Source organism: Saimiri boliviensis, chromosome 7 (genome assembly GCF_048565385.1).
Source record: "Saimiri boliviensis isolate mSaiBol1 chromosome 7, mSaiBol1.pri, whole genome shotgun sequence".
Classification (NCBI taxonomy): Eukaryota; Metazoa; Chordata; class Mammalia; order Primates; family Cebidae; genus Saimiri; species Saimiri boliviensis.
In genome coordinates, this window is record NC_133455.1 from 80,148,154 (window position 1) to 80,161,757 (window position 13,604).

General features: G+C 36.9%; 1 protein-coding gene and 1 long non-coding RNA gene across 3 annotated transcripts in view; one reads left to right on the forward strand and one right to left on the reverse strand.

The window, feature by feature from the left end:
- Nucleotides 1-13,604, forward strand: part of HMGA2 (high mobility group AT-hook 2) — a 136,662-nt gene that overhangs the window by 108,663 nt on the left and 14,395 nt on the right. For both annotated transcript variants that reach the window (XM_039472433.2, XM_039472432.2), the window contains exon 4: nt 13,168-13,200. In XM_039472433.2, coding sequence (XP_039328367.1) covers nt 13,168-13,200 — 33 coding nt within the window. The remainder of the gene's footprint in view (nt 1-13,167; nt 13,201-13,604) is intronic.
- Nucleotides 1,704-12,179, reverse strand: LOC141585143 (uncharacterized). Its single transcript, XR_012518478.1, has 3 exons — nt 10,232-12,179; nt 4,462-4,517; nt 1,704-3,081 (listed from the first exon to the last, which is right to left on the reverse strand). It is a non-coding gene; the product is annotated as an uncharacterized LOC141585143 (long non-coding RNA).

Sequence of the window (13,604 nt, forward strand, 5' to 3'; positions counted from 1 at the left end):
AGTGCCACTATAAATGGCCCCTGCAAATGGCTGTACCCATGTTGTGAATCTGAGGGAAACAGACTGATAATCCATGTCAGCTAGAAGAACAGAAAGAGAGAAAGAATCTGAAGCTGCGACATTTCTTGACCCACTGAATTTACCAACTTTAAAGGTGCATCATCTCCAGGCTTTTGTTATATTAAGTAAATAATATCCTTATTATTAAATCAGTTTGAGTTGGGGTTCCCTGTTTTACCCAAAAGCATACAGGACTGATTTTCTTTGGTGTGCCATTTAAGCATCATCAAAATTCGTTAGCTACAGTCTTATAAATTGACTGGATAACCACTAGTCCTCCTTACATACACTGATCTGCAGGAAATATGGGGAGATCAAAGCATATTTAATATGTCCTTAAAAATATACTCATTTTCATCTGCTCACTTTTGAAACTCCAAAAAGTAACTGCCTCATGCTAACAACCGCCTTGTTAGAGAAAAAAATTGTAAGTGTATAAGCATTGTTTTCCCATGACAATACATCTTTTTAATTATTTGTTTATTAGAGACAGGGTCTCACTCTGTCGCCCAGGCTGCAGTGCAGTGGAACTATCACAGCTCATGGCAGCCTCAACCTCCCCAGGCTCAGGTGATCCTACCACCTCAGCCTCCCAAGTAGTTGAGACTACTACTATCAAATGGGTAGCATGTGCCACCCCACCCAGCTAATTTTTGTACTTCCTTGTAGAGATAGAGTTTTACCATGTTGGTCTCAAACTCCTAGGTTCAAGCCACTCTCCCACCTCAGCCTCCCGAGCAGGTCACTGGGCCTCTCAGATCTAACAGTCATGTCTAAGAATCAGCATTTATAACAAACACTCTTTTATGAGATGTATGGAAGGTATGGTATGGCTTAGCACTTGAGGAAGAATGTAAATTATGTATAAATATTATATATATGTAATATATGTATAAATATTACATATTTATATATACATATTATACACATATGTAATATAAATATATATAAATATATAATATAAATATATATGTGTGTGTAATATATATTATATATAATATATTATAATTATATATTACACACACATATATATTATATATATTACACATATATATTACATATAATATATATTACACATACACATATATAATATTTATACATATTTACATATATAATATTTATACATATTTATATATATTACACACACATGCACACAGACACCATTTTTGGCTTGTTTTGTTTTGTTTTGTTTTGTTTTGTTTTAAGACTGAGTCTTGCTCTGTCACCCAGGCTGGAACACAGTGGCACGATCTTGGCTCACTGCAACCTCTGCTTCCTGGGTTCAAGTGATGCTCTTACCTCGGCCTCCCAAGTAGCTGGGACTTACAGGTGCCCGCCACCACACCCAGCTAATTTTTTTGTACTTTTAGTTGAGACAGGGTTTCACCATGTTGGCCAGGCTATTCTCAAACTCCTGACCTCAGGTAATCCATCTGCCTTGGCCTCCCAAAGTGTTGGGATTACAGGCGTGAACCACAGTGCCCTGCCACATACAAGTTTTAAATGGAGTGTTTTAAATAACTTCCTCTGTATGGCAATATGTATTTATATATCATGAGTAAAAAATAATGTCATGCATAGTAATATTCTAAAGAAGTGAACACATGCACAAGAGCACCAGCCAGTGATCACAGAGACCAGACTGGACAAGGAATTAAAGGCAAGAGATGTGAAGACTTCCTGAGTAGAAAGCCACGTGGATGAGAAGGGGAGAGGTATGATGATGTCGATGGGCCTGCATCATTATGGGAAGAACTCACATGGCATCTGTATGGGGAGCAAGCACTTTTATTCTCCCTCATATTTTGGTCACAATAACATGTAATATATGAGATTATAAAGTTTAAGGATATGGGAACTGTGCCTGTATATTTTCTATATCATAAATACCATGGAATTTACAGCTAACATTTGTAAATTAATAAAATCTTATAGCAAGTGATAAATGAGAGAAGAAAACAAACATAAGTCATTAACATTTATCATGGATATTTTAGCTTTCATAGCCTTACTTGAATTTCTTTTCTATTGAGTTTTCACAAGGAATAACAGAAATAAAAGAATTAAAGAAAGTATACATAGATATAGCTATAAATAAGAATAGGAGGATATAATTTCTACTTTTATAGAAATCTATTGAGAAACAAGATGCTATTTATATTTCTAAAACATCTTGAACTTTTTGATGAGAAAACTTTTTTCAGAGCAAAGTTGTTATTATAAAAATAGTATTTTAATGCTGATTTGTCCTTTAAATATATTGGAAACATTCTTTTGAACTAAGATCTCTTAAATTGTTACATTAAAATGCAGTTTTTCTCCTTATTTGGTCATTTTTCTTCTTAGTGAAATCATAGTCTTAGAAAACTACATTTTTATTATGTTTTTAAAAACAGATGCTACTTTTATAGATAAAAGAGGATGGTTGCATATAACACTGATTTTTTTTCATAAGAAAAAGCAAAGAATATGCTGAATAATTGCCCAAAATTCTTTTCTGGGGCAATGTAGAATAGTGGAAAGGGAAAAAAGATGTGGAGCTATACAACCTGGGCTGGTTTTGTAGCTTTATTACATACTGACCTTGGAATCTTTTGCAGGTCAGTTACTGTCTTTTAGATTCAACTTCTGCATGCGTGAGTCTGAATGGCAATACATGGTTGTTGTAAGGGTTAAATCAGACAGTGATCTTTTAAATCACTCTACAAATTATGTGTCACTGTATTATTATCATATGATCGATATAAACAAAATGAAAACTCACGTCATCTTATCTTGAAATGAAAGAATGTTCGATTCCATGGATGTGATCGTGAAGCAAAGTTCAGAGAGAGATTTCTGGAATATTCTATACAATGCTTTAAAAAGAGCAGTTTTTAAGTTAACAGAATGCTGATCCCAGAATCATCAATTTTAGAGAAGTTCAGCTAAGTTAGATAGTTCAAGACAGCTGCCTGAAGCTCCACTTTGGTTTGAGATGGAGTAAATTTGGGAGACAAACCGAATGAAGTATTTGACTTTCTGAAAAAGGGAATGGAGATTTTTAAATTTACAGCTTCTGAGGAAAGGTCATCAATCCAGAGAAGATCATGAAGGAAGGTCCAGGAAGAAGGTATCCTCTGGAAAGAACAGGGTGTCAGGGTCGCTGTGGAAGTGTAAGAATATAGCAGAAAGAACTCACTTCCACAACTGTTTAAAAACATTAAGGATATAAGCTAATGTTCGGGAATAGTTAACATTTCTCAGATTGAATATTAAGCTTCCTCCAAGGAAAACAACTCAACTGCTAGAGTCAGCCCTAAACTAGTGCCAAGAAAATGGTGCTAAATTAGGATTCTAGGAGAGAGATGACTCGGTTAAGTATCATAGAGCGCTCAGCCCATAAACTATCCCTTTGTAGTCCTTGAGAACATAAGAGATTACACATAAATTTACTGACTCTTTCCTTAAGGAAAGGAAATGCCTGAAATCATGATTCAGCTTTTTAAATTCAGTTTCCATGTGTAACTGTTATAGCTGCTGGGAAATACTTGATAGTAAAATCATTTCGTAAAACCATTTTCAAATGTTTAGTCTAAGACCGGGCAAATGTTCTTGGAACCAAAGAAATTTTCTGAGTATTGATTCTAAATCTCTTTAGTCAGAATGATAGTAATAAGAACTGTTTTAAAAATTACATCATTTCTATAAGCTTATGGGCAAGTGTACAAGAAAAGATATACATGTTATGTGTCAAATTGTGTGTATCTAGTTTAAGTCCTGATCCAATTTAATATAATCACTATCTGAATAATTGGCCAAATGGCAAGAAGATACATATCTTAAAGGGACTTTTAAGTATATTGCCAACATAATTGGAGTATTAACAACAAATCTGGATATTAATTATTGGTAATTTCCAATAGCATCTAATTTCATTTCCATTATTTCGTATAGAGGCCTCCTTTCATCTAATATTGAACACCAATTAGTCTTTCTATCTGGCTGAAGTTGACATCAGCTGAAGTTTGAACTTAGGCTATAGCATCTATGCATATATGTTTGATTTGTGAAAACCCAGAGCATGGCAATTCAAATAATTATTCATTTTCCTGTGCTGGCTCTTAAGCACATGTGTATATGCAAAGTGACCTAGCTTTGCAAATGGTCATACACAGAGAAAAAGAAATACATATAGAATAAAAAATCTGTATCTATATGTACATATATAGTGTTTCTTTTTTGAAAACTTGTAGCATAAGGAAATAGGACTGAGACATTCATTCTTTTCTATGAAGTAACAATCTCACAATTATCATTCCACTTTTTGACTGACAGTGGATTTTTCTCCTGAAATTTTAGAGAATCATAAAAATTGAGATGAAAAGTCAACTCCTGACACTGTGTATTTCTTTACTCCACCTGTGTGTGACTGTTTACCTCAGACTGCGTTATGTTCCTCAAAGCACAACCATCTCCTATAAAATAAAAATGCCTATGAAACAGCTGTAACTCGGGAGCACACCAGACCATCATCTTAACACCAGCCATGGTTTGACAACACTCCCCAAACTGCATCTTTTGTCTTCTAATTTGTTAAGCTTAACTGTAATCTTTAACTTTCCAAAGTGAAAGCAAAGAAATTTTCTTTCCTACTGTATTTCTTTGTGATGGGGAAAAATTGATACTTTTCTTTTACTTCATCTTCAGATTTCTTCTTGAATTTTTTTTCAATGACCTTATCTCTACTTTCTCGTTTTCCCTATTATAAAGAAAATCGTCATCTCCTTTTTCCTACAATTTATCTTGTCCATATTTGATGAGCATGCCTCCCCACACTTAAAAAATCATTGTAGGAAAAAAATTTTAATCTAAAATTCCACATTATACTCTAATATCTGTTTTTCATTTGTCTCCCCATTAGACTCTGAGCTCCTTGAAAGATTTCTTCTTTGTTTTCTATCCCCTGTCTGTCATATAGTTCAAATATCAGTTAATATTTGATGAGCCAATGAACCACTTCATCAGGTCAGATTACAGAAGGATGGATTTTGAAACTAATCATGACACTGATTTTTAAGCGGCTTTCCGTTGATCTTCCCACTCCATTTCAAAGGTGTCTGAAAGGCACCAGAAGGAAGGCAGAACCTCCGAAGTATCAGCGCCTCCAATCTGTTCTCATGAGAGCTGCTGTGGCTCGTTGCCACACACGCGCAGTCTGATGTTCATCAACACTAACTAGAGCAGTTTGTGGCTATTCTTATCCTTGAGCAGAGGAAACGAAGCCAGAAGCAGTGAGGGTACTTTGCTATAATCATCCAATAAATACTTTTGAAATGATGTTTAGTTTTGTCTTTTGCATTAAAGTGTAAGCGCAAAGCCAAGTAGAATAGAAAATCAAGAACACTTCCCATTTTCCACAATACCAAGCAGAAATTCCAGAAATTTTGCCAAACTCCCCCATAGATTTATCACTTCTTAGGAGACTTTGTACAGAGAACTACAAAATCTCCTTTGCACCATAAGGGCCAGATGTTACTGTTGAATTGTAACCACCCATGGCTACATGTGTACACACATTGCACAGTCATCTCAAAATGTACACAGGAGGCACACGGAACGGAAGTTAAGACCTAATCTAGGCTTTTTCGAGGTTCAGAGAAGACTCTCACTAGCTACTCCTGGAAGATGGTTTCTCCTCTTTACCAAAGCCTCCTATTACTAGGGGGCAGATTCATTCCCAACTGAGGAAGCCACTAAAATAGAAAAGCTTTCAACCCAAGAAGAGTGGTGCCTAGAGGTGTGATTTGTATAGCTAGCTATAGCTGAGTCTCATCCTCACAATACTGTATCAACATTTGATCTGAAAGAAATCCTTCAAACTTCAGATTATTGCTATCTAATTATCAAAATACATTTCTTAGGTACATTAAAACTTTTTGAGCCCTTATTATTATAGAATACCTGGGACTCAACTCCCCTATATCTAATCAGTGTTGGAGTTGACTGTTAATTTTAAATTTAATTCAAAGTGATAGTTTTCATTCTAGACCCTCCCTGGATAGCTAAAGAGAAGTGTTACATACAATGCCAGCCATCCAGTTTCAATGAAGAGGTAGTGTTCAGTTGGATTTGGAGTGGGTATGAGAATCTAGCCAGATGGCCACAAAGACAGTCCTAGTACTGTGGAAGAACCACAGCAAAAGCAAGAAACTGGAACATCACACCTGGTATAGGCCAATCCCTCCTTTCACCACAATTTGGCAGCCTTTGGTAAAATAAGTGTAAGAGGCAGGATCCAGGCTGGAGAGAAGTGAGCAAGAAAATTGAGTACAGGATCTCAGAAGGTACAAAAAGGTACGCAGAAGGTACAAAAATCTGTTGGCTAATACAGCTTAATGACAAGTCACAAAAATGACTCTTAATGAATTAGAAAGACCTTACCTTGATTGTATGGGATTAAACCATATGAAATTGCTGATAATTGACTGGTTGTGACCTACAAAAATGCAAATTCATATGGCTCAACCTGATAGTATGAGTCACATGGGGTAAATGCTATGAAGAGACTCTGCCTCCACCTGTCCTGTTGATACAGGTCTGCAGGAGGATTTGCATCAGAAATCAGAGGGTTTTGTTTTTTAAGAGTCAGAGTCTTGCTATGTTGCTCAGGCTAGACAATGATTACTCACAGGTGCGATCATACCACAATACAGCCTTGAACTTCTGGACTCAAGAGTCCTCTTGCCTCAGCCTTCCAAGTAGCTGGGACTGAAAACATGTGCGAACATGCCTAGCCCTAAGATTTTTTTTTAATTGACCTCCCCGTGAGCTCCAGCTTTCCATCGAGGGGCCTCAGGGGCAGCCTACGAGGGCAGAGATGGGTTGGACTGGAGGCCATGTGAATGATTCTCAGAAATACCATTTTGTCTGCTTTCTATTATAAGGTTTCACATAAGATCCAACATAAAAGGAGTGGGGAGGTTCTTATGCTTTAGAAAAAAAAGGTGGTCCAAAGCCTCCAAAGCATAAAGTTCATTTTTTGAAAAGTGATTCAAACACAAATTTTGACATTTTGGAATACAGAAGTTTTAAAACTGCAAATCCGGAAGGCCATGAACAAGTATGTCAATCACATCATTTCATGAAGGGCAAATTCTTGACAATGGTCATCCTCCTTCAGCTAGGTAAATGTCAGATTCAAAGAAAATATATTCAGGACAGCACTGTGAAATTTCTGAGGATAAGAGCATATTTCACAGCACGTAAATGAAAGTGGATCTTGTTGAATGTTCTTTACAGACAGAAAGGTGGATGTTTTGAACCTTGAAATCACTTTGGACAAAGGGTGAAAAAAGATATTATTGTTCACACCACAAGTCAAAAGGTACTCCCATCCATGTGCCCCAACCACACAGTCGAAGCTGCTGCTGGCCTTGATATTTCATGGCCATTTGGAGTGTTTACAGATTTGATGATTACTTGTCTAGAATTTGAACTATGTATTTATTCAGTATTTTGGGGACATTTTTCCCATAAATAATCCGTCAATTTGGTCTAGAAAGCAGTGAAGTCATTGAGTAATAGGTCTATTTATTTATTGAAATGTTATCCGTATGGTAGGGATACATTCATCTGTCAGTTCAGACAGATAAAACTGGCTACACTCATGTGGATACAAACATGATCATAAACCTCACTAGTTCAATGAGCTGGCTTACATCTAAAAGACTCTTTTGGAAGTTCAAAAACAAATATCTTTTGCATAAGCATTTTTAATATGACACCATATTTAACTTAGAATTTTAAATAACAGATTGTCCTGTGAGATGTTATTTTATGAGGTGTGAAAGACCCCCAAAATGTAACTCTCACTGAGGAATTTTTATAGAAATTAGGGTTTTTACATTCTTTTTTAGTAAATAGCTAGATCTGTCTTATACTATATTTCTATGAGAATAGAAAGCAATCTACATGAAAAAAGGATTATGCTAGGGCACAGAAGTACCTACTGATTGAACAATGGTCATATGATTTTAAAACAAAATTATATGATTTTAAAACAAAGTGGGCAAAATCACCTCCTATTGGCTGACAAGATGCAAAGGATCTAATTATGTTAAAATTCTGCTGCTAACATTAAACCCAGAGACTCATCTGCACAGAGAGCCATGTGAAGGGTTTCTTTCTTTCTAAGGTCATGTTAAGACCCTTTGCATAATAATCATGTTTGCTTTACCATACACTGTGCCTAATTTTTAAAAAAATTAAGTTGGTAAGCTCAGCTCAAGCCTCTTTTTATTTAATGTTTAGATTAGTACTAAAATGAACTACTAATGTCTGGGTCCTTTGTTAGCAAGGATTTTCTTTCAATACCTACCAGAAGGAGTGGCTTAGCTGTCTGAGTATCAGCTTTAAAGTACCTAGACTTCCTGGAACCATAGATTGTATTCTTAGGAGGGCTGAAGAATTCTCTGAAATAGGTGGAATGGCAGACTATTTCCTACGTAAGTGTCTTTCTACAAAATCTTAAAAACCCAAATAATCTGTGGACTTTAAAAATTCAGTAACTGTTTTTCTTCCATTTGGAGAAATGCTGGTTTGCTGCATGACCTTAGAAATCCAAACATGTGTCCTTTCCTTTTGCTTATCCTCTACAGTTCTTAGCATGTTGTACCCTAAGCTATTTGTATAGACTTAAACAATGTTATTTATTTGCTTAAGCATTGTACTTTCAATTGTGGCTGAGCTAGTCCACTCTAAGGGCTAGACTGCAGAGAACTACTCACTGAAATCCAGGTGGTTAGAAAGAGCCCTTCTTAATCTTCACATGGTATGTTCAGTTGTTGGGGTCTTTGAATTCTCACCATTTTTCTTTCTTTGAGGCAGAGTCTTGCTTTGTCACCCATGCTGGAGTGCAATGATGTGATCATAGCTTACTGCAGCCTCAACCTCCTGGGCTCGAGCAATCCTCCCACCTCCGCCTCCCAAGTAGCTGGGACTATAGGCATGCACCACTACACCTGGCTACTTAGTAAAGATGAGGTCTTACTATGTTGCCAGGGCTGGTCTCAAACTTCTGAGCTCAAGCAATCCCAAGTCAGCCTCCCAAAGTGCTGGGATTACAGGCATGAGCCACCGCAACCAGACACAGTTTTATTTTAACATCTACGAATCTGGTGCATTTCTTCAAAGTCCTTTGGTGATTTTGTTGATGATGCTATTGATGTTTTGTTCTGGGAGGAAGCTCTATTTCACCCCATTGTATTTTAGAAGTTTAAATGCAACCATGAAATGAGAGGATTTTCATTACAAGTTTTTTGAAAGGTGCAATAGTCTCAACATAATGAACTCAAAATCTCAGTGCCTTGAAGGGTTTGCATGCCAAGATGACCAAGTGCCTAAATTGTATAAACTCCCTATGTACACACTTAGAAATGGAATCATCAGATTGGTCTAAATAAACAACTTGAAAGGCTTTGCTATCTGCTCACTAGAACAGTCATTATGATGTCCACACCTTTAAGAGGGGCTCAGCCTCTCCACAGTTAATAATGAAGGAAGAATCTCCAAGTGAGGTGAGGCAGCTGGACTTTGCAGGCCTCACCCTTATCCCCTGGGATTCACTTTTCATCAGCAACCTAGAGGAATCAGAGCTAGGCCCTGCTGAGCAATCTGGAGATGAAAATCAAAGCCGGGAAGTATAGCTTCTCCTGGATTGGATCTGGGCTTTACTTTTTTTCTTTCTTTTTTTTTTTCAAGGAACAGACGGGTTTCTTCAGAACATTATATCGGGGATTAAGAGAATCAGTAGACTCGGGTTGTTTTAGATTTAGAACATTATCTCAGAAGATTATTTAAATTCCCTATGCCTTGGTTTCCCTGTGAGAAAACGAAAACAGTAAGGCCTGGGCCCTCCCAATCACAAAGGGGCAGATGTTAAAAATATAAAGGATTTTAGCTTTTATACAGGAAATGCATGTGCAAAATATTATTCATTTATTAAGGTGCATGAAAATTTACTGTTAACCACACAAAAGATTAATATGCATCATTGATATTATTCAGATCTTATAAAAATACGGTGGCCAGTCGTGTTTTTAATGCCAAGAACCCCAAGGAGCAACTGGTTTCTAAGCATCGATGCTTAGTTCTGAGCTGAGAGATGCCTCAAGGAAGATAAGAGACTTGCAGTTTGTCCAAAAAGCTTTCCAGACAGCAGTTTGTTTCCTTTCTCTTTTTATGAATGGTGGTAGTATTATGCTTCAGTCTGCGTTTTCTACCAAAGCCATTCATAAAAATAAAAACAAAACAAAATAACAACAACAAAAACTTTCTCGGCACAGTCTGGAGCCACTGGGTGCCAGAGGCTTGGAAAACATCCTGGCAGCCATAACCCCAACCAACATTGAAAGTATTCAAGGGTCTGTTTGTTTGGTGGTCTGAGAAGTATGAAGTGCTGTGTCTGAGGGTAGCTGGTAGAAGTTCCGTGACACGGACTAGGCCGGGAGCCAGGGCTGGCAGAGATTCAGACATTGTCTTTCCCCTCATTGAAGTGTCAGGACCTAATTCATGGAAAATTGGGTGAGCTGGCAGCCCTTTCAGAAGATTTCATTGAGCCGCAGTGTGCAGGAGTCACATGAATGCGGGAGCCTCGGCCAGAAAAGGAGGGGGATTTCTGAACAGTAGGAACCAGTCAGCCTGCAAGAATGTGTGTGGATTTGAAACGGTTTGGGAGTAAACATGTGTACAGGTGTAATCAGCAGGAAAAAAAGGGGAGGAAGAAGAGTGCTCTCTTCTTACAAATGACCCTTTGGAAATGAATCCTCTCTTAGCCCATGTTTTTGACTCCTAAGAGGCAAGAAGTCTTCATCATTCTTGGCTCAATTCCCCCTGGAGAAAACATCATCTCAAAACTTGGGCTTTTATGATGACGTCTTCTCTACTGTGATTTAAAGTCAAAAAGAAAAATGGCTTTTCCTTTGAGCAGAAGTACCTTGCCGTTTATTTTCTTTTTATCTTGTCCATCAAAAAAAGAAGCTCTGATGATTTTTATATGGAACTTTTACTGTACCAGCAATAAACCACTGTACCTCTGAGAGGAAGGAGCTCACAGAATGAATGAAGAGGGGTTTCACTGATCTAGTGAATGTATCCTAACTGCTGTTATTTGGGAGAACTGTAGCAATTTTATTTTTCATTGGTGCAAGAAAGTTGCTATCCACATCAGAGTAGCTCAGTTGTACTCACAAATCTCAGTGATGTGTAGGTAGAATAATGCAGGCTTATATTCAGACATGTGAGTGAGAACTGGAAGTAAATAATCCATCAAAAAGCCCAGGCTTCAAATCCACCTTTCATAATACCAAAGTAGTAATAAGTATTTTCTAGTACTCTATTGGAAAGTTAATTTAAGCAGGCAGAAAAACATTCTCTCGGATGTTTCACTCAAAAGAGGAGAGTTTTGCTCTACACACACAATAACTAGATATAACACAAGAGTCTCCCTGTGATACCATCAAGAAACTGAACAAACTCACAGAATAGGAGAAAACGTTTGCACATCATAAGGGACTTGAATGCAAAACATTAAAAGAACTCTTACAACTTTGTCATGAAGAGATAGCAAATTTTTTTAAATGGGCAAAGGATTTAAATAACCCCAGGAGACATATAAATGGCCAATAAGCACATGAAAAGATGTTCAACATCATTAGTTGTGAGAGAAATTTAAATCGAAACAGCAGTGATGTTTAACTTCACACTCAGTTGTATGTCTAGAATCAAAAAGAGAGTAACAAGCATTGGCATCTACACGGAGCAACTGGAACTCCAGATTCGTTGCTGGTGGGACTGTAAAATGGTGCAGCTGCTTTGGAGAGTGTCTGGCAGCTCCTCAAAAAGTGAAACAAAATATTACAATATCACCCAGTGATTCCACTTCTAGGTGTATACCCAAGAATGAAAACCTATCTGCACTAAAACCTGTATATGAATGTTCATAGTAGCATTATTCATGATAGCCAAAAGGTGGAAACACCCCAGATGTCCACCAACTAATGAATGGATACATAAAATGTGGTATATCCATACAATGGAATATTATTTAGCATAAAAAGGAATGAACTACTGATGCTACCACGTGGATGACCCTAGAAAATCCTAGGCCAGTGAAAGAAGCCACACACAAAAGCCTCTCTATATATTTTATGATTCCACTTACATGAAATGTCAAGATAGGTAAATTTGTAAAGACAGAAAGTCAATTCATGGTCATTTAGGCATGGGAGGTGGCCAGGGATGTGGAGGGTACTAGGGAGTAACCACTAATGGGCTCAAGATTTCTTTTAGAGGAGATGAATATGTTCTAAATTAGATTGTGGTGATGGGTGCACAATCCTCTGAATATACTAAAATATACTTTAAACGAGTGAATTGTGTGGTATGTAAATTATGTCTCAATGAAGGTGTTTTTAGAAAATAAAATATTAACAAATCAGGTACCTTCATGCCTCAGTTTTGTGATGTATAGGCTAAAAACAAAGTTAATCAAACAGTTAAGTTTCTTTCAAGATAGTTGGCATGTACTGCCAGACTTTCATTGGGAATTACTTTCATTGAGATAACCTATGCTGTATTTCCTTAATATAGAGAGATTATGAATAAACAGTTTTCTTTTTTTTTGAAATAGAGTGTGGCTCTGTCACCCAGACTGGAGTGCAGTGGCATGACCATGCCTTACTGCAGCCTTGACCTTTGTTGGCTCAGGTGATCCTTCCATTTCAGCCTCCTGAGTAGCTGGGACTCAGTTGCATGCCACCACACCCAGTTAATTAGTTAATTTTTGTGCTGTTTGTAGAGACAGGGTTTCACCATGTTGCCAGCCTGATCTAGAGCTCCTGGGCTCAAGCCATCCATCCACCTCTGCCTCCCAAAGTGCTGGGATTATAAGTGTGAGCCACCATGCCTGGCCATGTATAAACACTTTTAACTTTAGATAAACCAGCTGAACTTTACACTTTCCTCTTTTCTCTGCAGACAAGTATCTATATTTAAAATACGTATAACTAATTTTTTTCTATAATGTATATTTTCTTTTAAAATGTATCTTTTTCTTTTCTTCCTTAGCCACAACAAGTTGTTCAGAAGAAGCCTGCTCAGGTAAGAGACATTTGTTTTTTTCTCCAATTAATATAAAAAGTGAAATATGTACTGAAAAATATCCCTAAACTAAACCTTTCATTAGTATTTCCTTCATTTTGATTATCATCTTGCATTATTCTTGAAAATGTGTTTTAGCCTTCAAAGTCAGGAATATATAGCCTGCAATTATACCACTAAAATCCCTCAAAACTTACGGTCTTAAGTGCACAAAGCAAATATAAATACTTTAAAAAATAAAACCATTTTATTTTGGTGCCTCATATGTAAAGCAAACATTTTATCTTATCCTATGTTTTACCAATCCTTAAACATCAAATTTTATCTTTCCCAACTGACTGTCTTTATTCTGTTGACTTGACACCACACTCATATTTAATGATTCATGACTGGAAACATATTTC